Source organism: Suricata suricatta, chromosome 4, assembly GCF_006229205.1.
Source record: "Suricata suricatta isolate VVHF042 chromosome 4, meerkat_22Aug2017_6uvM2_HiC, whole genome shotgun sequence".
In the NCBI taxonomy this organism is placed as follows: Eukaryota; Metazoa; Chordata; class Mammalia; order Carnivora; family Herpestidae; genus Suricata; species Suricata suricatta.
In genome coordinates this window covers 118,161,049-118,188,368 of record NC_043703.1, presented here as the reverse complement: position 1 = coordinate 118,188,368, position 27,320 = coordinate 118,161,049, and the positions used below count along the sequence as shown (strand labels likewise).

At 39.3% G+C, this 27,320-nt stretch overlaps 1 protein-coding gene across 3 annotated transcripts in view; it reads left to right on the top strand.

Annotated features, from left to right (window-relative positions):
• GCFC2 (GC-rich sequence DNA-binding factor 2) overlaps positions 1 to 13,611 on the top strand; it is a 44,243-nt gene extending 30,632 nt beyond the window's left edge. Inside the window, exons 13-17 of one of the 3 annotated variants that reach the window (XM_029937684.1) lie at positions 2,935 to 3,011; positions 4,679 to 4,745; positions 7,425 to 7,571; positions 11,159 to 11,283; positions 12,578 to 13,611. In XM_029937684.1, coding sequence (XP_029793544.1) covers positions 2,935 to 3,011; positions 4,679 to 4,745; positions 7,425 to 7,571; positions 11,159 to 11,283; positions 12,578 to 12,695 — 534 coding nt within the window. In that variant the 3' untranslated portion in view covers positions 12,696 to 13,611. Of the gene's footprint in view, positions 1 to 2,934; positions 3,012 to 4,678; positions 4,746 to 7,424; positions 7,572 to 9,947; positions 10,226 to 11,158; positions 11,284 to 12,577 lie in introns of those variants that run through there. The other 2 variants (XM_029937685.1, XR_003907913.1) reach the window with 2 other exon arrangements.
• The last annotated feature ends 13,709 nt before the right edge of the window (positions 13,612 to 27,320 follow it).

The window sequence follows — 27,320 nt, the reverse complement described above, 5'->3', positions numbered from 1 at the left end:
AAATTAGATTTCTGTATAATCCTAAGAAGTAAATTAGGACCAGTGAGTGGAAGATACAGGAGAGAAGTTTGTTTCTCATTGTTAACTGAAATCTAATTGTTAATAGCTGCCTGAAAATATGCGTGGCCTCAGGAGATAGTGATTACCTATCATAAATGTTTTTAGGCATAGGTTGGTTGACTACTTAGTGCAAATGTGAAAATGATACCAGTTATATATTTAGATTGCTGATTTTCAGATTTTTTTTAATCAACAGAACTTTTTTTTTTTTTCAAATTCGATCTTACACACCCTTATACACAGACACACAAAAGCACAGCTGCTTTTGCTGTAGTGCATACCTGCCCGCACTCTCCCTTGAGGGCCTCAACATCTGCCCAGGCCACCCGGGATTATCTTTGTGACTATAAAGAGCAGTGTAAAAACAACTAGCTAAAGCTTCTAAGAATCTTTTCAAAGGTATTTTAAAGCATATATACACAGGTGTGTGTATGTGGTTGTGTGGTTACCATTTGGAGAACGTTTTTCCCCACGAAATAATGTATTTGAATATTTGAAAAGTTAATGAGCTCATGGTTTAAAAATATATGAATTTGTTTTAAACAGTCTTTTTGGAAATAATGTCTAACTTAGAGAAAGTTCTCATGAGTAAAAATAGCATACTCATGGGCCCTTTACCCAGGTTCATCTATCATTAATATTTTGCCCCATTTGCTTTATTTGCTGTCCCATTGTATGTATACACATAATGATTTGTTTCTCCCGAATAAATTTGAGTAAATTTGCATAATTGCTAAGAATGAAGATCATCTGTTATAAACCATGGGACACTTAATCATTTTCAATAAACTTGATGATACGTAATCTACCATCCATGTTCCACTTCCATTGTTAGACTCAATAATGTCCTTTATAGTATTGTTATAGAGATCTGTTTTTTTAAGAAACAAAAATTTAAACAATATGGAAGGGTGCGTGGGTGGCTCAGTCAGTTAAGCATCCATCCAACTCTCGATTTCATCTCCGGTCTTGATCTCAGAGTTGTGAGTTTCAAGCCCAGTGTGGAGCCTACTTGAAAGCAAAACAAAAACAGTATGGAAATATTTATCAAGGCCAGCATTCAAAAACATTTAAATTCAATGGAAAAAAACCAAAGCATAACTTTTCATACTAGTACAATCACTAACTCAGTAATTTACATAAGTTCAGATACTACTCCATGGAGGAATTGAATTTTTGTTTTTAATATTAATTAAATATTGATGTGTGGCTGTGGGGGAATATATAATAAATGTTTGGAAAAAGAAACAGGACGTCAGTTAGGTATGCTTTTTATGAAAAAAATACATTTGGTTGAATTTGACATTATGAGTTATTTGGTCAGTGTCGAGTTTTTTGACAGCTTAATTTGTGCTTACACATATTATCCCTGATGTAAAAATAGTCTTTTGTGTGGCATTTTTATTTTTCAAATATGGATTTTTTTAAGAATAAGGGTAATACAGAAATTTGGTAATACATGAAAAAAAAATCAAACTGTCTTTTCATAAGGACTTGATACCATTGTAGGATATTTTCATCCAGCCTTTTACTTAAAAGTTATAATCTTAGTGAATATGTACATTTGTATCCTACTTCTTGCCCTTAACATTATCTCATTAAGGGGCGCCTAGATGGCTCGGTCGGTTAAGCATTCGACTTTGGCTCAGGTCATCAACTTGCAGTTCATGGGTTCGAGCCCCACATCAAGTTCTGTGCTGACAGCTCAGAGCCTGGAGCCTATTTGGGATTCTGTGTCTCCCTCTCTCTGTGCCCTTCCCACACTCGTGCTCTGTCTCAAAAATTATAAAAAAAATTTTAATTCTCATTTATTTACTATGTATATTACTACAGTCTTTATAAACTTTAGCTAAGTAATATTTTCCTGCAATGGATGGATTTAACATGATAATGTCCTAAAAAGTCTCTATGATTTAATATTCTGGTTTCCAATTTTTGATACACAAACAATAAAATGTGCCCAAGTGAGTTGACTACATCAAAGTGAATTGATAAATCAACAGGGGACCCATAGCTAGAGTATATAAAAGGCTTCTACAAATCAATTTAAAAAATTTAATTAAAAAAGAATATATAGATAAGCAGCTTTTATTTTAATTAGGTACTTAGCAAAATGGCATGTCCAAATGGCAAACAAGAATATGAAAGGATGCTCATCATCATATTACTCAACAGGAAAATAAAAATTTAAATATAACAGGGGCACCTAAGTGGTTCAGTCAGTTGAGGGACCAACGTTTGATTTCAATTCAGGTTGTGATCCCAGGGTTGTAGAACTGAGGCCCATGTTGGGCTCCAGGAAGAGCATGGACCCTGCTTGGGATATTCTCCACCACCCCCTTTGCCCCCCCCTTTAAGTAAAAAAATATTTTAAAAACATAATAAAGTATGACTAAATACTCCAGGAATTGCAAACAAAAGAATACCACCTATTAGTAAAGGTGTAGGGAGGCAGAATTTCTTATACGTGCCTGGTGGAAATGTAAATGGAACCTCACTGCTTCAGAAAACAATTTGGTATTGTGTACGAAGGTAAATATAGAGACATAAACTAAATCCCAGCATTTCCATTCATGTATGTATATCTATTAGAAATGTGTGCCTATGTATGTTAAAAGACAAGAACTTACATACAATATTGTGTGAAATAGCCCCCATATTCACAATCACCTAAATGTCCTATCATTTGTATTCATGCAACAGAATATACTATACAGTAGTGAAAATGCACCAGCTACAACTGTATGCACCGACGTGGTGAATTAAGTTCTCTTGTACCTAATTAATAGTTATTTGTAGTGTACTGTTAAAATTATCTCTTTTGGTAAATAGACCTATGACTATCACTGATGCTTTTAAATTTTTATACAATAGGATTTACTTAATTCTGTTGTTTTGAGAATGAAGAAAGCAATAGAAGATGATGTTTTTATTCCTTTGTATCCAAAGAGGTAAGAGCTGTTAATATCTTGATTATATGAAATTATGTAATAGATTTAAGAAAGTAATGCAAAACGAACTATTTTAAGTGTTCTCAAATATGCATACACCTATTCAGATGCAAGTTGAGAGTTCCACAAAATATTAGCTACTTTTTGCATGCCATGTATGATGCCTGGCACTTGGACGTAGGTTTTTCACGTTAAGAACACGACAGGTGGCATCTTAGTCAGAGTGGTTAAATCCAGAGATTCCAGGAGCTCAGATACTTGACTTGGGGCCTTTGAGTGCATCAGTATCTTCATATGTAAAATGAAGTATTAAATTAATGGACATTGTGAAGATAGAGTGGTCAGAACACTAAGTATCTGTTAATTCTGGACTTCCTTTATGAAATTAGTAGGGTATTTTTGTTTTTAGTTTTCCTTGCCTGGGAAGACAAATCTAGAAAAATGTTACTAAGGCTGATGTCAAAAAATTTACTGCCTGTACACTCTACTAGGATTTTTATGGTTTCAGATCTCATATTTAGGTATTTAATCCATTTTTATGTGTGGTATGAGTTTATTTTTTGTGTGTGTTGTAAGAAAGTGGTCCAGTTTTCCAGCAGCATTTGTTAAAGAGACAGTCTATCATTTTGTATATTCTTGCCCTTTCAGCTGTCCAACAGTTGACCATAGGAGCTTGGGTTTAATTCTGGTTCTTTATTCTGTTCATTGACCTATGTTTGTTTTTGCGCCAGTACCTTGCTACTACAGCTTTGTAATATATCTTGAAATCTGGAGTCAATGTTTCCAGCCTTGTTCTTCATGATTGCTTTGACTTTTTGTGGAGTTTTCTGTGGTTCCATACAAATTTTAGTATTATTCTAGTTCTGTGAAAAATGCCATTGGTATTTTGATAGGGATTTTATTAAATCTATATAGAATGCTTTGGGTAGTACAGACATTTTAACAGTATTGGAACGTCCAGTCCACAAGCATGAAATTAACTTTCCATGTGTTTTTGTTGTCTTCAGTTTCTTTCATCTATAGTTTATGGTTTGCAGAGTATAGGTCTTTCACCTCCTTGATTAAGTTTGTTCCTAGATATTTTATTCTTTTTGATACAGTTATAAACAGGACCGTTTTCTTAATTTGTTTCTGCTACTTCATTATTGCAGAAATGCAACAAATTTCTGTTATGTTAATTTTGTATCTTGTGACTACTGAATTCACTTATCAGTTCTAATAGTTTGGGTAGAGTCTTTATCTCCCTGCCCCTTTTCTGTAGGAAAGGAGTACAGTTCTAACCATTGTCTTGTACCTTACTTTTTTGACTTACTACATCTTTGTGATGACATGAAATGACCTCAAGAGTAGTTTCTTCATTCTTTAGGCTGCATAATGCGCCTTCATATAATGTAACTGTTGGGCATGTGAGTGATAAACAATTAGCAACAATGCTGTGAATAATTTGATAGACCTACCATTCTGTATAGCTATAGAAGGCGTTCTCAGAAATAGGGTTGTTGGATCAAAGTATACTTGTAAGTGTAATTTTGATGTCATCAGAGTATTCCATTTACATTCTGTTAATGTGTAAGGACTTAGTTTGGTTTAAAAAAAAAGATTTTTTTTGAACTCTGGTTCTGAAAGATTAACAGTTTGCCTTTTGTTCTTTCTCTGTTTCAAATTAGCATTGTAGAAGACAAAACATCATCACATTCAAAGTTCCAAGAAAGACAGTTCTGGTCGAGTGTAAAGGTAAGCAAAAAACTACAAAAATAAAACTCTTTTACATTAAATCCAGTGTGCTGTAGAGCAGAGATCATCAAACTTCTGTAAATGACCAGATAGTAAATATTTAAGGCTTTGACTGCCATATAGTCTCTGTTGAACCATTCAACTCTGCCTTTGTAGTGCAAAAAGAGTTATAAGCAACCTGTAAACGAATGGGCATGACTGTATTTCAGTAAAACTTTATTTCTAGACACTGAAATTTCAACATCATAATCCTCACATATTACAAAATACCCTTTTTTAAAATCATTTCAAAACCTAAAAACCATTCTTAGTTTACCTGCTCTACAAAACCAGGCAGCAAGCTAGATTCAACCCGCAAGCCCTCGTTGGCCAACTCCCAGTCTCAAAGATAAAGGAATCGAGCCCCTGGGTGGCTTGGTAGGTTAAGCATCTGACTCTTGAATTCAGCTCACATCATGATCTCACAGTTTGTGGGTTCAAGCCCCGCTTCAGGCTCTGCACTGACAGCAGAGCCTGCTTGGGATTTTCTTACTCTGCCCCTCCCCTGCTTATGCGGATGCTTGCTCTCTCAAAATAAATAGACATTTAGAAAACTCAGAGGATGAAATCATCGCTAAGTTAGTGGTAATAGGGAGGGATGTAAGAAGTTGGGTTCAGAAGATATTTAGGATGAAGCACTGAAAGGATTTAATGACTAATTACATACAAAGACTATGTAGGGTGCTAGCCAGGTTTCTGATTTTGGCAGCTTGGTAACTTATAATGACATTCTTTGAGGGCCTTGAAGGAGATAACAGTAAGAATAGGTTTGAAGGAGAGGTAGAGAAAGGTCTGTTTCAGATTTGGTGAATGGAAGATACCTGTGGATCAAATAGAGGAATAGATACAGGAATCTGAATTGCAGGGGACAGATCTAAGCTGGAAATTTGGGAGTCAGCCACATCTAGGCAGTGTTTGGAGCCATGGTCAGAAATGACAGCCTCTGAGGAGATGAGGTGAAACACTGAGAAGGAGGTTCTGGACAGAATGTTGGGGAACACTGACATAAGGGGCAGGCAGAGAAATGAAGTCTTCAAAGAAGCCTTAGAATTTATTGTGAAGCTCAGAATGGTCACAAGAGGGTGGCATCATGGAAACTAAGCAAACCGTTTTTAAGAATGAAGCCAAGGTATTAAATGAAAGAAATTAGGTGAAAGAAATTAGGTGAAAGACTGAAAGTGTTTACTGGATTCAACAATTGGAAGGTTGTAAGTGACCTCAGCAAGTCTAGTTTTTAATAGGGTGAATCTGGGGCACCGGGGTGGGTCAGTCGGTTAAGCATCCAGCTTCGGCTCAGGTCATGATCTCGCAGTCTGTGGGTTCGGGTCCCACGTCAAGCTCTGTGCTGACAGCTAGGTCAGAGCCTGGAGCCTGTCTTTGGAGTCTGTGTCTCCCTCTCTCTGACCCTCCCCTGCTCATGCTGTCTGTCTCTGTCTCAAAAATAAATAAAACATTTAAAAATTTTTAGTAGGGGGAATCCATATTTATCATGTGGTTGACTCAGGTAAAAGACTTTCCAAGAAGAGGGAGCAACATCAACAATGCCACAAAGTATAGAAAGGCATTGCAGTAAATATACCACTGGAAAGAAAATGGAAAACACTATAAAATTCACTGCAAGATTTGGATTTGGAGGAAGAAAGGCAACTAGTATTAATTTTATTAGAATTTATTATGAGTGTTTTACCCAATTTCTCTCCAAACTTAGATTATTAATTTTATATGTCAGAGCAATGAGGTTGTCAGGTTTGATGGTATACCAGGATCATACACTGGTAACAGGTAGCACTGGCCCTTTTTTTGGTTTTTTTAATGAGTTCCTTTTTTTTTTTTAATGGTTTATTTTCAAATTGGATTCCATATAACACTCAGTCTTTTTTTTTTTTTTTTTGAGAGATTGTTGGGGGAGACAGAGGATCCAAAGCAGGTTCTGTGCTATCAGCAGAGAGCACTGTGCCAAAGAATCTCATGTGATGCTTGAACTCACGAAATGTGAGGTCATAACCTGAGCCAAAACCAAGAATTTTACACATGTAACCAACTGAGCCACCCAGGTGCCTCAGTAGCACTGGCTTAACAGCAGTCCTTTATGAATCCTTGGGTCCTGTGGTCTTCTCCATGGCCCCAGGCTCTAGAAGTGTAAACGGTTTGATCAGGAAAGGCTCCGGTGAACTTATTTGACATGAATTTTGGGTGATAGTTCTAAAAATTGAGATAGGATGAGCAGATATGTAGAGTTTGGAAAGAATTAGGTATTTGTTAAAATATGTCTTCTACTGTTTCTAAACCTGACACTTCTGTGGTGCCTGAATCAGTTAAGCATCCAACTCTTGATTTTGGCTTAGATCATTATCTCACAGTTCCTGATATCGAGGCCCATGTTGGGTTCTGCATGGACAACATGGAGCCTGCTTGGGATTTTTTTCTCTCCCTCACTCTCCGCCCCTCCCCTGCTTGCTTGTTCATGCACACTTACTCTCAAAATAAATAAACTTTAAAAAATAAATAAAATTAACACTTCTATCAGTGCTAATAAGGAGACTTTAAAAGAGTTTAACCAATGTTTTATGTCTGTTGGAGAATATTACAGTTTTCCTTTAGAGAAACAACTACATATACTCACTTGATACTGTATTTTAGCTTTTCCGCAATATTCTTCTTTGGAATGGACTCCTCCCAGATGACACCTTGCAAGAACTAGGACTTGGGAAGCTGCTAAATCGCTACCTTATGATAGCTCTTCTTACTGCCCCTCCTGGGCTGGATGTTGTTAACAAGTGCAGCCAGGTAAGTGGGTAGGAATGGATTCTAATTTCATCATTTTTAAAGTTCAGTGTGTTTTTTTAAATTTAACATTTTATTTATTTTTGAGAGAGACAGTGTGATCAGGGAAGGGGCAGAGAAACAGCAGAAGACACAGAATCCGGAGCAGGCTCCAGTCTCTGAGCTGTCAGCACAGAGCCTGATGTGGGGCTCAAACCCACGAACTCTGAGATCATGACCTGAGCTGAAGTTGGATGCTTAGCCAACTGAACCATCCAGGCACCCCTAAAATTCAGTTTTTAAATCTGTGAGGCACCCAGCTGGCTCTGTTAGTAGAGCATGTGACTCTTGTTCTCAGGGTCATGAGTTCAAGTCCCACTTCAGGTATAGAGATTACTTTTCACTTTTAAAGTTTAAAATCTGTTTTGTACAGAATAATTAAAATCATGGTACTCACATAAAAACAGATCAATTAAATGGACTAGAAACCCAAAAGCAAGGGCGCTAGGTGACTCAGTCAGTTAAGCATCTGACTTCAGCTCAAGTCATTATCTTGCATTTTGTGAGTTCGAGCCCTGCATTGGGCTCTATGCTGACAGCTCAGAGCCTGGAGCCTGCTTCAGATTCTGTGTCTCTGTTCCTCTCCCATGCTCATGCTGTCTATCAATAATAAATAAACGTTAAAAAAATTTTTAAAGAAAGAAACCCAAAAGCAACAACCCCTCATATACTGGTTTGAATGATCACCAGCAGGGAGAAGAAAACTTAGTAAATAATGGTAAACCAATTGGTTTACGAAACCAATATTAAATCTTCACTTCTCAGTAAATACCAATATAAATTTCAGATGAAATAAAGTATAAAAATGAAACTATAAAATGCTGTACCAAGAAGATAAATCTATCTGATGCTAAGAGTCCTTTTGAACTTAAGAAATGATCAGAAAAGGGTAAGTGATTTGATGGAAGTATAAAACTTCAGTGAATCAAAAAGCATTTAAAAAGTATCAGGATTATTTGATCATTGTTAAAACTGGAGGATAGGTTCATTGGGGTTACCATACTTATTCCTTCTCTTGTTTGAAATTTTCTACAGTAAAAAGTTTAAAAGAAAGGGAGTTGAAAAAATAAAAGGTACAAGCCATAACAAGGATTAATATACACATTTTTAAAAAGCTCTTTAAAATTAGTAAATAATTCAGATACTCCAATTAAAAATGGCCAAAAGACATGTATATATTCTTTTTTTGGTAAATTTCCTGTTACAACTACTTTCCAGAGGCACCTGGGTGGCTCAGTTTGTCAAGCATCAGACTTCAGCTCAGGTCATGGTCTCGCAGTTCGTGAGTTCAAGCCCCATGTCGGCTGTGGACTGACAGCTCAGAGCCTGGAGCCTGCTTCAGATTCTGTGTCTCCATCTCTCTCTCTGTCTTCCCCTGCTCATGCTGTCTCTCAAAAATAAATAAATGTTTAAAAAAAAATTTTTAAATACTTTGTGATAACCTTTTCTATGTGTTTAGGAATTAAGAACACTAATAATCAGAAATGCAAAATAATACATTAAGGATTTTATTTTACCTGTTATGCTGGCCAGGTTTTGTTTTGGTTTGGTTTTGCTATTTCCTAATTCCTTGTATTGTCAGAAGCACGAGGGAAATGGTGCAGAGGTTCTGAGAAGCAGTCTGTTCCAAGGGGAGAACTCTAGAGAGTTCTGGCATGGTGGCTACAAAACCTGTAAAGTTCTTACTTTTGACTTAGGAATTTTACTTCAAGGAATTTATCCTAAGTTAAAAATCTGAGACGCACATGCAAATCTGTTAAAACAGAAAATTCAGTGGAGCAGATTTGAGATCTAATGAATTGGGCAGCATTCCTCCTCGCAAGCAGAGAGACACTCTCAGGAGTTGTACAAAATGGAAGATTTTCGTAAGAAAGAGGGTTGAGCTAAACAGCTGTTAGCAAAAGAAAAGGATTGTTTCAGGCCAGGAGTTTGTCCTGTTCAGAGGAGGAGAGTCACAACCGCACCAGGACCTATCTAGAAATTTCAGGATTGACTGTTAAGAAGTGGCATTCCTGGGATGACTTGAAACCACAGTGAAGTCTTGGGTTTGCTGTTGTAAGGAGTTGTTTCTCTCAGAATTTAAGTACAAAGAATATTGTAGCATTATTTATATAATAGAAACAACTTAGATATCCAAAAACATTGTTCATCAGATAAGTCATTTTTAAGAATTTCGGATTATGGAAAAATGTTTAAAATATAAATTTTAAAACAACATAAAACGTTAGATAGCGATTCCTACCCCACTATGATTTCTTGGCCTATGGTTTCTATATCATGTAGTTTTAAACTACATTATCCCCCCAAAATTGAATTCATTGCCCATGCTCTATATTCCAGGTTCAGTTTAGTCCCCTTTGACCCCTAAGAGTCTACTATCAGAAGTAGAGAAGACGACACATGACATTCTCTCCACAGCTTGTGGCTAGGAAACCATGCCAAGACAGTGTGGCCTTAAGTCCTGGGATCAGTTATGGAAAAGCAAGGTAGTTGTGTGGAAGTCTCACTGAGATTGGTGATACAAACAAGTGAAAAGCGTGTGCGAAACACTTTACATTTCAGTCCAGGAAAGGCTGGTTTTTAAACCTTGAAAAAGAGGTAAGTATTTTTGCCCCTAGGCAGCCCATGTGTCTGCATTTTTTTTTTTTCTGGATGATTGAAAAAGGTGATTAAAGAATAGGATAAATCTTTTTACTCAACTGTGTTTTGAGCAGCACACATTCCAGAACTTCCGTTTAACAGATCTTATCTTATAATGTGTATATGCTGGATTATTCCCCCAACTTTACTTTTGTGTAAGTACTGATCTTGATCTTAACTACAGCAAAACCTGTTTGTCGAAGAATTTCTTTGTATAATATGATACCAGGTTTTACCTTTCTCTCATTCTCTTTTCCTTTTAGTCTTCCTTCTGCTCTGAGGAAATTTTCTTTTTTTATTTAAACATATTTGTTTTTACCAAACTTTCCCCCAAATCATGTATTACCTATAGCATAATGGTAAAGTGAAGTGGTGGTGTCCCCCAAAAAGAAAAATTGAATGTAATTGACTCTATGCTGCATGACCGTTTAAAGCAAAACCACAACTCCTTTATTCTGTTATCTTACAGTCACCTTGATTCATTAACTGTAATTTGTTTATCATAGGCTAGCTTACCCAGTCTTTTAGTATGAAATAAAAGTTATATAATTTATATTTATGTTGACTTAAAAGTGTTTGATGTCCAGACATTTCTGGTGCTTAGTTGTAAATGTGTTTGACAGATTTAATGGCTCAGGAATACAGAGTATAGAATGTATTACAAATACCACTATAGATTAGTCATAAAGAATAGTCTATTTTTAGCTATTGGTATTAAGATATATGTTTTTTAAAAAGTACAACCCTTGACGGTGAAAACTTCTCAAAATGTATTCACCCGTAAGCCGTAAAATCGGAGCGTACACAGCCTGCGCACGCACACCGTGAGGGTTAAATGAGATGATTGACGTTAGCGAAAGGCCTGAGATAGCTGTTGTCACTAAGCACTCACTATGTATTTGAATTAACAGATAGCAGCATATTTACCAGGAAGATGGTTCCACAGCCCTGCCCTGAGAACATCCCTTCCCCGGCTAGAAAACTTCATCCGGGTCTTGTTGCGGTCTGCGCGCAAATTACCTACAAGTGAATTCAGGTAATGGTGCATGTTTGCATTTCCATAAGCGTAATCGATTCTTTTTTACACTCAGCAGTTTTTAAGAAAAGTTGTACTTTTACTCTAGTTTTGGAAAATCTCTGTGGAGGGGCACCTGGCTGACTGAGCTGGAGCATGCAACCCTTTATCTCAGGGTTGCAAGTTCGAACCCCACATTTGATATAGAAATACTATTTATTGACTTAAAGATTTTGGTTTTAAGTAAGTCCTTAGAGACTACCACTATAGAATTGTATGTGCAACCTTTGGAATCACTATTTTATATACTCACACCTCACACATAATAGCTCATACTTTTTTTTTTTTTTTTAATGTTCATTTAGTTTTGAGAGAGAGCAGGAGACACAGAATCTGATGCAGGCTCCAGGCTCTGAGCTGTCAGCACAGAGCCTGATGCAGGGCTCGAACTCAGATGTGAGATCATGACCTGAGCTGAAGTCACTTAACCGACTGAGCCACCCAGACACCCCAGCTCATATTTTTTTTTGACATTTATGTATATTTATTTTGAGTAGGGGAGAGTCCCAGTCCGGCTGTGTGCTGTCAGCACAGAGTTCAACACAGGGCTCGATCTCACAGTTCCTGGGATCACGACCTGAACCAAAATCAAGAGTCAGACGCTTAACCGACTGAGCCACCCAGGTGCCCCAGTAGTCCATATTTTAAAATGCAAATCTCTTCCAAAACATGCATTTCCAGAAAACTATTGCACAGGGGTATTTGGGAAACTAAGTCAAAAGGCTCTTATGGCATGGTTTCAATGTGTTTTTAATTTTCCTGTCCATTTTACAACCTCACCAATTAAGTACATGTCTGCAGCCTGATGTTTACCCAGCAGTAGTTAGATACGTTTTTATGGATTTCTCATTCACAGCACTAGATTTTAGGGGCTTACATGCAGTTGTGTTCTGATAAAGCATTTCTCCAAAATAAAACTAAAAAAAATTTTTAAACAACATATTTGTAGCATTTCTGCAGGTAAATATTTCCATTGAGACTCCCACCATAATAGCCCATTCAAGCTCATAGATAGCCCCCACACCACACCTCCACTTGCTTATGACAGATTTAACTTTGTACAGTCATTCACATTAAAATTTGCTAGCATACACATCAAATAAGAGTCTGTATTTGAATGCTTATATGGGAAAGGGTAAAATCTGGACTATTTTAGGCTATTTTAGGTATTGGCTTAAAGTTTGTTTCAGATTAACAACTAATGACTGATTCTCTGTGCTCTCAGTACACTTCATTTCTTTTTTTTGTTTTCCAGGGATGAAGTCAAAGAAATAATTCTTATTCTGGTGAAAATAAAAGCTTTGAATCAAGCAGAATCCTTTATAGAAGAACATCACCTAGACCATCTTAAGTCAGTGATCAAAGAAGTTTGAGCAAACTATGGGAAGTGCTAACGTGAGGTGTTAACCCCTCTCGGCTCCTTTGCTCGGGGCAGTGGGACAGCAGAGCTCCCTCCCTCCGTTCCTTCCCCTGGTCTTACCTTCTGGTGTCCAGACGGCTGCCGCTCTGTGGGGTTTGCCGGGACTGAGCACGGGGGAGCAGTAAAAGTGTAACATCCTTCCCTTTGGTTCTTTGGACTTCTCCCTTGTGAGAGAGGAGTGGGGGAAACTTTGCTGCCTGGGCTTCGGGGAGTCTTCTGAACTGACCACAGCAACATGAGTTAGGTCTCTTTATCCTGTCTCTATTCCCACATAAAATGGAAGTCTTATTCGGAATGAATTAGTTGCTGCTGATTAAGGCATTTTAAGGTTTTTAGAACGCTTGATTGTCAAATTGTCCTTCAGAAATCCTTACCAGTGTATTGTGCCAAAACAAGTGTAACAGGCCAGTGAAACCCCACCAGCCATAGGTATTATTTTGTTAAATCAGTACAAATTTAGTAGATGTAAAAAATGTTAATTACTCTTTGAGCTGTTAGAGAAAAAGTGCTTTTTTGACCATTTGTAATTCTTTTTGAAATCCATTCATGTTAATGGCTTTATAAGAACTTTGTTATAAAGATACTGATGTTTTGTCTGTCCTATGTTACTGTTTTCCTTATTGTCATTTATTCTTGTAATGAGGTTTTTAGTGGGCTAAGGCGTTACTTGTTTAGTTACTTGTTTAGGTACTTCTCTTTCGTTAGGGTTTTTGTCATTGGTGATAGGCTTCGACAGGATCCAAGTATTTTAAATATTCAGAACATGTAATGAACTTTTCTATGAAATATTTGTGTAATTGAAAAGAAACTGAAGGGGCACCTGGGTGGCTCAGTTGGTTAAGCGTCCAGCTCAGGTCATGATCTCATGTTTCATGGGCTCGAGCCCCACGTCAGGCTCTGTGCTGACAGCTAGCTCAGAGCCTGGAGCCTGCTTCGGATTCTGTATCTCCCTCTCTCTGTCTCTCATAAATAAAAAAACATTAAAAAAATAAAGATTTATTAAAAAAAAACAGTATTTCTCAAAAATGGGAGCATATGAATAATTTTTTCTTAAATCCATTGAAGTAACTCCAGGGCAACCCTGAAAATATATATATATATTTTTTGTTAATTATTGCCCCAAAGAAGACAAGGGAAAAAAATACTGTATTGTAGGATTTGAGCATGTGGCTTCTGGCATTATCACCTCTAGTTTTGAAGCTGTGTATTTTTAAGTTAGCTTGTTTATTTTGAGAGAGCAGGAAAGGGGTGCAGAGAGAATCCTAAGCAGGCTTCGCACAGTCCACACACACAGCCTGAAGTGGGGATCAAACTCACTAAACCATGAGATCATGGCCTGAGCCAAAATCAAGAGTCAGATGCTTAACCAACTGAGCCACCCAGGTGTCCCTGAAGCTCTCTTAAGATTGATGTGTTATTTCTGTAACAGTTAAAATGCTCTTTTAGTTACACAAATTAGATAATAGAATCTGTTGGAGAAGGCATTTAGCATTCCTGCAGTTACTGTCCCAGAGGTAACTTTTCATTTTAATGTTATATTAAGTAGCGAAAAGGTCTGAAATGATATGTGTGTTAACATAAATGGCAGATCTTTATTGCATATGAAGTTTTAATTTTATTAAAGTGTACATTTGGATATTTCCCTCTGACTTTTGTGCTTTATTTTGAGAGAGAGCGCACAAGCAAGGGAGGGGCAGAGGGGAGAGACAATCCCAAGCAGGCTCCCCACCATCAACGCAGAACCCCATATATGGGGCTCGAATTCATGAGCTGAGATCATGCCTCGAGCCAAGATCAAGAGTTGACACTTAACCAACTCTGCCAACCCAGGTACCCCTGCATTTTTAAAGATGTGTTGGACATTTTCCTTTACATTTTTAACTTGGTCAGAGATTTTTCTTTTCATAGAATGGAAAATATTAGAACTGCTTTCAAAACTACAAATTGACTTAAACTCCCAATGATTTAACTAAATTTCCTTAGAGTTAGAACCTCAAAATTTTTATCCGTCATATACTATAATGGAGGATATTCAAAAACATTTGTGAAATTTCCTTAATCCCCAGTGAAGATTTTTTTCTGTTAGTAATTCATCTCACATCTCAATTCTCTCCCTGGACTTTTTCAGCCTTTTGTTCACATAAGGAAATTTTTTTAAGTCCTCTTTCGTATTCTGTAAAAAACTTGATTTTTGAATTTCTTAGGCCTGTGACAAAATATTCATGTAGAGGACTCCCAAGAAATACCATATAGGAATCAAAACCTGAAAAAGCTATAATAACAGACCAATATCCCTCATGAACACAAGAATAAAGGTCCTTCAAACATTAGCAAATTGAACCTAGCACAGTGTATAAAAAGGTTGATAATACATCTTGACCAAGTAGGTTTTATTCCAGGAGAGCAAGGTGGGTTTTTTTTGTTTTGTTTTGTTTTTTGTTTTTTTACATTAGACAGTCTATCAGGGGCGCCTGGGTGGCTTAGTCGGTTAAGCATCCACTTCAGCTCAGGTCATGACCCTGATCCCCCCCCCCCCCCCCCCCCCCCCCCCCCCCCCCCCCCCCCCCCCCCCCCCCCCCCCCCCCCCCCCCCCCGCCCGCGTCAGGCTCTGTGCTCCGTGCTGACTGCTCAGAGCCTGGAACCTGCTTTGGCTTCTGTGTCTCCCTCTCTCTCTGACCCTACCCTCCTCGTGCTATCCCTTTCTCTCAAAGAAAAAAAAAAAAAAGTCAATCAATGATTTACTTATGAACAGACGAAAACTATGTGATCTTTTCTATGCTATGGAAAATGCCCTGGACAAAATTCAGCAGCCTCTCACAGTACAAACCCAGGAGTAAAAATTCCTCAGTCTTCATGAAGAGCATCTGCAAAAGCACATCTACACTTAATACCATCCTTCATGGTGAAGCACTAAGCAAAACAAGGACATCTGCTCCCCCCCGTTCCTAGTCAACGTTGTTCGTAGGTCAGAGCCATACAATCAGTCAAGAAAAAGTCCTAAAGAGGAGAACACAAAACCTTACTAGACTAGCCATTCACAAATGACATGGCTATTTACATAGAAAATCATGTACTCTGCAAAAAAAGAGAACCAGCTGGAACTAATAGTTGAATTTAGCACACTCTTAAAAAAAAAAAAAAGCCCAGGGCATGCTGGTGATCTGATTAGAAACTTAATTAAAAACTAACATTCTAGTAGCAGCAAAACAAATATCAAATACCTAGGAACAAATTTATAGAAAGATCGTGAGACCTCTGCCCTGAAGAGCAAAACTTCGCTGCGAAGATGAAAACCTGAAGACTTAAGAGACAGCATGTTCGTGAATTGGAAAATGATTTTTGGTTAAGAGGACTATTTATAGTTAGCAATCCCTATTAAAATTCCATTAGACTTTTTAAAAAGACTGGTTTGTTAATATATTAAAAATTATGTAGGAGTGAGAAGACCTTAAAAGAGCCAAACAGTATTAAGTTGGAAGACATGCTAATCTGATGTCAAAACTTAAAGGGGGCATCTGGCCAGCTCAGTGGAAAGAGATGTGCCTCTTGAACTCTGGTGGGTTGTGAGTTCGAGCCCCATACTGGGTGTAGAGATCACTAAAATAAACTATTCAAAAAAACATGTGAAGTTTAATCTGTGGTTTTAAAATGAGAATATCAAGAGTCCAGAAACAGACGCACACATAGACAAGTTAATTCAGTGGGAAAGAGAAAGTAGAACAGTATCGGTGGCACTGAATGTATGAAATAAAAAAACCTTGACCCTTATTTTCTACTCTCACACACACACACACACACACACACACACACACACACACAATCATGGATTTAAATGTAGAACCCAGACACAAAAGCATGTAGGGAAAAAAAAGTACCTTTGAGATTTCTTTGGTTGGACACAATATGAGAAGAAAAAAAAAAAGGACAAGTTGGACTTAATCAAAACTCAAAATTTATGCAACATCTTAGGTCCTCTGGGAAGTACAAATTAAAGCCACCATGATAATACCAGTTCACATGCACTAGAGTGACTGAAAGAAAACCAGTACCACAAATACTAAGAATGTGAAGCCACTGGACACTCCTATGATGCTGCTGGGAGTATAAAATGGAACAACCACTTTGGAGAACTGTTCATCAGTTCCTTAATAAAGTTAAACATTCATTTGCCATACAGTTGAGCAAAACCATTCCTGAGCATTTACGCAGGAAGAAATATGTCAGGGCACCGGGCCGGCACAATCGGTTGAGCATCCGATTTTGGCTCAGATCATGATCACACAGTTCATGGGTTTGAGCCCTGCATTGGGCTCTGTGCTGACTGCTCAGAGCCTGGAGCCTGCTTTGGATTCTGTTTCTCCCTCCCTCTGCCCTTCACTGGCTCCCACTCTGTCAAAAATAAACATAAAAAAGAAAAAAATATGTTCACAAAAATCTGAGTATACATAAGTATAACTGTTAGCCCAAAATCGAAGGTGCAACTGGTATATTCATAAAATGGAAAACTACTCAGCATTAGAAATGGGCTAATGTATATAAATATATATACATTAAATATGTAATATATATTATAAGTTATAATACATATTATAAATATATAATATAATCTCAAAAACATCATTAAATGAAAGAATTTAGAAAAGAATGCATAATGACTCAATGTAAGAACAGACCTAACAAATGATGGAAGAATGAAAATAGACAATCGGGAGTGAGGGAAATGCTCTATAACATGAGTTGCATAATGGGTACAGGAGTGTATTCAATTGCTAATTTATTGAATGGAAGACCTAACATCTGTATTATATTGAATGTCATAGTGTTGCATCAATTACTTTATTGGGGGGGGTGTTTTTGGGGGGGGCGTCAATTACTTTAAATACTTCATAGATCAGACAAGTGTCTGGAATAGTGAACTATCTCAGACACTTATCGATGGGCTGAGTACCAACGAATACCATACTAATTTCTCTTCATGATACTTTCAAAGGTCCTTAGTTAACCAAGGAAAACTAGTAGGGATATCCAAAGGTGTTTTTATTTTTAACATACATAGCCCATTAGACCAGTGTTGGGGTTTTTTTATGTATTATAAGAGAGAGACAGAGAGAGCTAGCTAGAGTGAGTTGGGGAGGGGCAGAGAGCGGGGAGAGAGAATCCCAATCTGTGCTGTCAGTGCAAAGCCCAAACTCACAAACTGGGAGTCATGACCTGAGTCAAAATCAAGAGTTGGACACTTAACTGACTAAGCCACCCAGGTGCCCCAGACCAGTGGTTTTAGTTTTGTTTTTTGTTTTTTATTTATTTTTAAGAGACAGCACAAGCAGGGGAGGGTCAGAGAGAGAGAGGGAAATTCAGAAACAGGCTCCAGGCTCTGAGCTAGCTTTCAGCACAGAGCCCTACCTGGGGCTAAAACCCACAAACAGTGAGATCATGACCTGAGCTGGAGCCAGACGCTTAACCGACTGAGCCACCCAGGCACCCGTAGACCAGTGGTTTTTAACCCCTCTTCCACCCAAACAAACCTAAACCTAACACATTTCCATCAAGAATAGTGCCTTAGAATCACTGCCCTGAAGGATTTCACTTTAGGGATTCAGTGCGATCTGCTAACAGAAATGCCCCAGGAAAATTCTGTAAATTCTGTAATATTGTTGACAATATTCTCTTAAATAGTCAAGTCTCATGGAGTTAGTCCAGAGAAATGTGAATTGATGTCAATAAAGATTTGACATTTAATAAAAAGCCTCTAAAAGAGGATTAAGATTGACTAGTCAATTGAGTATTTTCCTGTAGATGGTTTTGAGACAGAATTAAGTAACTATACACCCACAGGCCCCAAACTGAGCTGAGATGCCCTGGGCACTGCCGTCACCCGCAGGGCATTGTGGGGCATCGTAAATTCTCAAGGGAGCCAGCACTGCTCACCACCACTCACAAACCCCCAGAGCTGCTAGCTTGAGGATGTTCAGTGTCAAGGTCAGACTGTCAGAGGGTTATAGTACGTGCTTGTGAAGCTGGGTTTCCAGAGGCTGCTGTTGTTAAAGCAAATAGGGACCAGCCTTGAAAATTCCCTGAACAGGCAAAACCAGTTTAGTCCTATAAGCAAAACTTAATTTAGCTTATTTTTCAAGACTGACTTGACCTGGGTCATTTCTTGTCTACACCTCTAAAAATCATAAGCAAAACTTAAACTGTTTCTCAAAGTTGATATGAGGGAACCACTGACCAGTTCACTATCATTTAAGAAAAGTCTAATATAGCCAATGACTTCAGAATAAACAGTCACTGCTTTCTTGCTATATAAACTGCTTATAACAGGGGCGTCCAGCTGCTCAGTCAGAACACGCGACTTTTGATTTCGGCGTCGTGCATTTGAGCCCCGCATTGAGTGTAGAGATTACTGAAATAAATAACTTAATAACAACACATACCTGAGCTTCATTCCATGTTTTGGTTTAAGTGCTCCCAGTTTGCAAACAATTTTTAATTACTACTTTTGTGATTCACTGGTTTTACTTGTTATTTCTGAACTTTTGACACTGTGATTAAAAAGCAAGTACCTCATGAAATTCCATGTGGAACAGAAAATGAGTGGAAATGTCCAATTTGATTCCAAAGTTTGACAAGTTGCTTAGTGGCAGATTCATGTATCCCAATTAGCAATTAGTATTAATTAGTAATCCTAATTTAAGGATGCAGTATTTTAAATGTAAGTATTATTTTTAACTATTTGGACCTAACTGGTTAATAAATGGTGCTAAGCATTGCTTGTGGTCTAGGGGGCCCCTTTAAAACTTCCTTGAAAACAGGGACACCTGCATGATATAAAAATCAATGCACAGAAATCGGTTGCATCTATACACACTAATAACGAAGCAGCAGAAAGAGAAATGAAAGAATTGATCACATTTACAATTGCACCAAACCATCAAATACCTTAGAATAAACCTAACCAAAGAGGTGAAAATTCTATACACTGAAAACTATAGAAAGCTTATGAAAGAAATTGAAGAAGACACACAAAAAAATGGAAAAATATTCCATGCTCCTGGATTGGAAGAACAAATGTTAAAATGTCGATACTACCCAAAACAATCTACATATTCAATGCAATTCCCATCAAAACACGAGCATTCTTCACAGAGCTGAAACAAACAATCCTAAAGTTTCTGTGGAACCAGAAAAGACCTTGAATAGCCAAAGCAATCCTGAAAAAGAAAGCCAAAGCTGGAGGCATCACAATCCCAGACTTCAGCTGTATTACAAAGCTGTCATCATCATGACAGTATGGTACTGGCACAAAAACAGACACTTAGATGAATGGAATAGACAAAGCAGGAAAGAATATCCAATGGAATAATGACAGTCTCTTCAGCAAGTGGTGCTGGGAAAACCGGACAGTGACATGCAGAAAAATGAACCTGGACCACTTTCCTGCACCATGCACAAAAATAAACTCAAAATGGATGAAAGACCTAAATGTAAAAAAGGAAGCTATCAAAACCCTAGAGGAGAAAGCAGGCAAACACCTCTTTGATCTCAGCCACAGCAACTTCTTACTTAACATGTCTCTGGAGGCAAGGGAGCAAAAATGAACTATTGGACTTCATTAGGATGAAAAACTTCTGCACAATGAAGGAAACAATTAGCAAAGTTAAAAGACAGCCAACAGAATGGGAGAAAGTATTTGCAAATGACACATCAGATAAAGGCTTAGTATCCAATTTCTGTAAGGAACTTATCAAACTCAACACACACACAAAACAACATAATCCAGTGAAGAAATGGGTAAGACATGAATAGACACTTTTCCAAAGAAGACCTTCAGATGGCTAACACACACATGAAAAAATGCTCAACATCACTCATCATCAGGGAAATACAAATCAAAACCACACTGAAATACCACTTCATAGCAGTCAGAATGGCTAAAATTAACAACTCAGGGGCACCTGGATGGCTCAGTCAGCTAAGCCTCTGACTTACGCTCAGGTCATGATCTCACGTTCATGGGTTCGAGCCCTGCATCAGGCTCTGTGCTGACCCTTCAGAGCCTGGAGCCTGCTTCCGATTATGTGTCTCTGTCTCTCTGTCTCTCTCTGTCTCTCTCTGTCTCTCTCTGTCTCTCTCTCTCTCTCTCTCTCTCTCTCTCTGCCCTTCCCCTGCGCATGCTCTGTCTCTGTCTCAAAAATAAATAAAAACCTTAAAAAATTAAAAAATTAAATAAATAAATAAAATTAACAACTCAGTCAACAACAGATGTTGGTGAAGTGTGGAGAAAGAGGAACCCTATTGCACTGCTGGTAGAATGCAAACTGGTGCAGCCGCTCTGGAAAACAGTATGGAGGTTCCTTCAAAAAATGAAAATAAAACTACCCTATGACCCAGCGATTGCATTACTAGGTATTTATCCAAAAGATACAGGTGTGCTGTTTCAAAAGGACACATGGACTCTAATGTTTATGGTAGTGCTATCGACAATAACCAAAGTAAGGAAAGAGCCCAAATGTCCATCGACAAATGAATGAAGAAGATGTGTATATATGTAATATATGTGTGTGTGTATATATGTATACATATATTACACAAAAAAATATATAACATATATGTTACACACACACACAGGAATATTACTTGGCAGTCAAAAAGAATGAAATCTTGCCATTTGCAACTACGTGGACAGAACTAGAGGGTATTCATGCTAAATGAACTTAGAGAAAGACAAATATGTCTTCACTCGTGGAATTTAAGACACAGAACAGATGAACATAAGGGAAGGGAAGCAAAAATAATATAAAAACAGGGAGGGGGGCAAAACATAAGAGCCTCTTAAATGTAGAGAATAAGCTGAAGGTGACTGGAGGGTTGTTGGGGGGGGGCACGGGCTAGATGGGCAAGGGGTCCGTCCTACATGTTGGGATGAGCACTGGGTGTTACATGCAGGGGATGAATCACTGGATTGGACTCCTGAAATCATTATCGCACTATACGCTAACTGACTTAGATGTAATAAGAAAACAACACAAAAAGGCGCCTCAGTGGCTCAGTTGGTTAAGTGACCGACTCTCAGTTTCGGCTCAGGTTTCTTGTGGGTTTGTGAGTTCAAGCCCCAAGTTGGGTTCCATACTTTCAGTGAGGAGCATGCTTGGGATTCTCTATCCCCCTTTCCCCCCCCCCAAAATAAACCTTTTTTAAAGATTAAAAATTTCTTAAAAACTAAATTGTTCTATAAAGTGAGAAAGAGCCATTGATAGATTTTTTTCATTGAAAAACGCATAATGTTCCTAGACACATTTGGACTTATCTTTTTTTTTTAAATAAGATTTTATTTGTAAATAATCTCGACACCCAACGTGGGGCACGAACTTACAACCCCAAGGACAAGAGCTGCATGCTCTAGCCACTTAGCCAGCAGGTGCCCCATTTGGATTGCTTAAAGCTAAAGAGGGAAAACTCAGGGAAACCACTTCCCTACTGTGCCCCAGTTTTTAGGAACACCTCTAGGATTTTCAAATCATAAATGACTTTAAGAGATCATTAAATTCCATAAATATCTGCCTGGTAGAGCATCCCAGTCTGCCAGGACTAGGGCATTTTTAACACGCACTTCCAGTGCTAAAATCGGAGAAGTTCCCTGCAAACCAGGACAGTTCGGTCACTCTACTGCCTTCACTGAAAACGCCCTGAGCATTTTGGTTAGAGGCCTAATTTAAAGCAAATGACCTGGATTGAATTTCACCTCCATTCTGCTGTTTTTATAGGAGGCAAATGTTAAGTGCAGTGATTCTCAGAACTAGTTGTGTTGTACCCAAGTTTGTAAAATCACCCCAAAACAAGCACCGAGACTGCTAGGGAGACCGAGTCACGCCTGCAAAAGCAAAGGGCCTTTATTAAAGCTTAAGCTCGGGCTCACAGTCTCCAGCCGACCCGCTGGCCACGTGGAGAGAACCCCGAACAAAGGCAGGGCAGGGCCTTTTATGCCTTTGGGAGGGGGAGTTACAGGAAATGATGACAGGTGTACAGTGATCCAGTCCCTGCCCCATCAACACTGGCAGTTGTGGGAGCCAATCACACCATCCGGAGCACTGACCAATCAGAGTGGGCCCAGGATGCCCCACGTGGGGTGTGACTAGGCCTGCCTCTAGAGAGGTCAAAGGTATCAGCCGCCTTGGGCGCTACAGGAGTTGTCCCTCCTTAAGGTGCACCCTTTCAGGAGAAGCCGGCGCCTTCCCCTTTAAGTACAGGGAAAGGCTGGATCGGACCTGTGGCTGGCGGGGGACCACCGTCCCCCCCCCCACCCCCCGCCGCCGCCACCACAGCGGTGCACCATGACTGGCTCCAGGACAGCTGGGAAGGCCCGGTGGGGAAGGCTGGATCAGACCTTCATCCTTACAGTTGTACATTAGAATCACATCAAGAGCTTTTTAAAACACTAACATCCCTCACCATCCTTTGAATTTTGATATAGTCTGGAGACTTTTTAATTTTTTTTTTTAAAGATTTTATGTTAAGTAATCTCTACACCCAACTTGGGGCTTGAACTCATAACTCCAAAATCAAGGGTTGCAGGGTCCACTGACTAAGCCAGCTAGGTGCCCCTGGAGACTTTTTAAAAAACTGATTTTAGGGGCACCTGGGTGGCTCAGTCGGTTAAGCCTCCGATTTCGGCTCAGGTCAGATCTCATGTTCGTGGGTTCGAGCCCCACATCAGGCTCTGTGCTGACAGCTAGCTCAGAGCCTGGAGCCTGCTTCTGGTTCTGTGTCTCCTTCTCTCTCTCTGACCTTCCCCCTCTTCATGCTGTCTCTCTCTGTATCAAGAATAAATAAAACATTAAAAAAATTAAAAAAACAAACAAACTGATTTTAAAAGACTTCTGGGTGGGGAGCACCTGGGTGGCTCAGTCAGTCAAGCGTCCGACTCTTGGTTTCGGTTCAGGTCATGGTATCACGGTTTGTGGGTTCCAGCCCCGCATCAGGCTCTGTGCTGATTATAAGAAGCCTGCTTGGGATTCTGTCTCCCTCTCTCTCTGACCCTCTACCACACCTCAAAATAAACAAACAAACTTTAAAAAAGAAAGAAAAAAGTTCTGGCTCAGGCCCTTGTGAGGTTTAACATCAGCCCCACCACCTAACATCTGTGCCACTTCAGAACAGCTGCTTACGTCTCCGAAGCGTCCTCATTTGTAAAATGGAGTAGAAGCACCTGTCTCACAGGTTTTATGAGCAATGAGAGACATGAAATGCCTTCCACAGTGTCTGGAACAGAGGAGCCCTTCTAACGGGTTAAAGACTAGATAATCCCTGAAAAACAATACTTAAATAGATCATTCTTTTTCTAATAGGAAAACATGAGCAGTTTGAACGTTGGGCATTGTACAAAAGACTCAGGTAGTTATTTCTTTTAACCATTAGCTGTCCTACTGCAACACTAAACAGAGGCTTAAACACAACACACACTGGAGCAAAATCATGGACTGGGCAGATTCAAGGTCTTGTCCTCCCGCAGAAACACCGAAAGAGAAGCAGAAATGGTCACAAGCAACTTTTTCAGAACTCTGGGAAAGTCATATTTATATCAACCAAGCAAACTTGGGAGGAAATAAAAGACAACTTATAAAAGGCAGGAAGTCACCAAGATACCAACATAAGTTACCCAGTATGCATGGACACCTCTGAACACGGAAGCGAGGCTGAAACACCCCACGCACACCCCACACAGACCGCACTAAAAAAGGGGAGCATCGACACGCTCACCACGTTGCCCCTCTTCTAGGCTGAGGCAACACCATGACAAGAGGTCTCCCCTCAGCCTGTGCTCCCCCCCGCCCCGTGGGAAAAAAGGACACAGGATGGGCGTCCGGCGTCCCCAGCACATTTGGTCACTTACTGGGAGTCCCCCACGTGTTACCTCACAGGAAAAGCCTGGTCGGGACACCCGGGCGCTGTGCTTGAGCAGACAGAGTTGATCAGCCTCAGAGCAAAGCCGGCGGCGCCATTCAGCCAGAGAACTTGGGGGTGCAAGTCAGCTTCAATCAAGACTACAAACAGTCTGCTTGTCCAGACTTCAAGCTAGGTCTCCTGCTCCGCCCAGGCAGGGAAGAAAACTTTGTAACACTGCCGAGTGTAGCTCCGGGCCCCTCCTAACTGGGAAGCCTGACCGGGAAGCCTAAGAGGACGCTGCCAGCTGGCTTTCCGGCTTTATCTGGGCGGGAAGCTAGATCATAGGCCCAATCAGGGCTGATTAGCTCCCGGCCCCATCGGAGTGGGGACGCTAACCAGGAACAGCTGGGAGGCTGCCTGGAGCTCGCTCTCCTGCTCCGTGGAGGTAGGGAAGCTGGCTGACAGCCCTTCCCACTGCTGAGTATGGCCCGAGTCCCACCTGCCCAGAAAGCTCAGCTGGAACACCAGGAAAGCTCCAGAAGCCCAACAACACTTAAGGGGAGGTGCTGGCAGGGTCGGCTGGCCCCATCTGACGGGGACTTCAGGGCACAGTCTTGTTCTGCTGTCCTGCCAGTGCATGGAGGCTAATTCATAATCCTACCTACTACTGAGTATAGACCGCATTCTGCCCGGGAAGCTTGACCAGAGAACCCAGGCAACCAGAGCCCATCCTACAGCCTTGCTTGATCAGAGAAATAAGCCAGCAGCCCTTTCCATTGTTCTCCACCAGCAGCACCCCACGCCCATCTTAGAGCCCCAGCAGTGGCTTCACCCCCAAAACAGACCCTGACAGTGAGCCCTGCCTGCTCACAGATGCTACCAACTGACGAGTCTAAACATCCAAACTGTGAAGACTGGTGAAGAACTTTCTCTACCAAAGCAATCCTAGAAAATGTGGGAGACTGCTTACTCAAATGTGTAGACACCAACAACAGGAGTCAAGGGTTGCAATAAATGAGAGAAAGATGACACCCCAAAGGAAACTAGTAAAACTCTAACAACTGGCTCTAAAGAAATGGAGATCTGTGAACAGTCAGAAAAAGAATAATCCTCTTAAATAAATATAGCAAACTACAAGAATACACAGACAACTCAAGAAAATTAGGAAAACAATGCATAAACACTATGAGAAGTCCAACAAAGAAAAGCCAAATGAACGAATCCTAGAGTTGAAAAATACAATGAAGAATTCAATAGCGAGCTTCAAAAGCAGACTCGACCATGCAAAAGAATCAGTGACCTTGAAGATGGAACATTTGAAATTATTCACTCAGAGGGGCAAAAAGAAAAACAAATAAAAAAGAGTAGAGAGGCGCCTGGGTGGCTCAGTCAGTTAAGCGTCTGACTTCAGCTCAGGTCATGATCTCATGGTCTGTGAGTTTGAGCCCTGCATTGGGCTTTGTGCTGACAGCTTGGAGCCTGGGGCCTGGAGCCTGTTTCAGATTCTATTTCCCCCTGTCTCTTTGCCCCTCTCTCTATGTTCTGTCTCTCTTGCTCTCAAAAATAAATAAAACATAAAAAAATTTTTTTAAAGTGAAGAAAGTCTATGGAGCTTATGAGATACAGTCAAAAGAAACAATATCCTTACGGGCATTCCAGAAAGAAAAAGGGATAGAAAGTACAGTTGACCCTTGAAAAATGCAGGGGTTAGGGATGCCAACCCCTATGCACTTGAAAATCTACATAAAGCTTTTGACTCCCCCAAAACTTAACTACTTAATAGCCTACGACTGACTGGAAGTCTTACTGATAACGGAGTCGATCAGCACATTTTGTATATGGACTTAATATATGATACCATTACTGTATTCTTACAATTAAGCTAGAGAAAATAAAATGTTAAGAGTATCATAAGGAAGAGAAAATACATTTACAGTACGGCACTGTATTGAAAAAAAAATCCACATACAAGTGGACCCACATAGTCTAAACCTGTGTTGCTCAAGATCGATTGTATATTTATTTAAAGCAATAATCATTGAAAATGTCCAAAACCTTGAGAGAAAAATGAACATCCAGATCTATGAAGACCAAAAGACCCCAAATAGGTTGAATTTGAATAGAGCTATATTGAGACACATTATGAAGTGTCAAAAGGCAAAGACCAATAACGGGAAGTCAACAGCTAACATATTCAATGGTGAGAAGTTGAAAGCTTTCCCTCTAAGATCAGGAACAAGATAAATGTGCCCCCTCTCACAGCTCTAATTCAACATAGTACTGGAAGTCCGAACCAGAATAATCAAGCAAGAGGAAGAAATAAAGGCATTAGATGGAAAGAAGATAAAATTGACTATTTGCACATGACATGATTTTATATGTATAAAATCCTAATGATGCTTAAAAAAAACCCTTTTAGATCTAACCAATGAATTCAGTGAAGTTGCAGGAAACAACATTATCATATAAGAATCAGGACTGTTTCTATAAGCTAACAATGATTATCTGAAAATCAATGAAGAAAATCCCATTTAAATCAAAAATAATAAAAATACTTAATAAATTTAATCAGGAAATGAAAACTCTACACACTAAAAACTATACAATGTTGATAAAAGGAATCAAAGACACAAATAAATGGAACAGTATCTCATATTCATGGGTTGGAGGAATTAATATTGTTAAAATGCCTGTA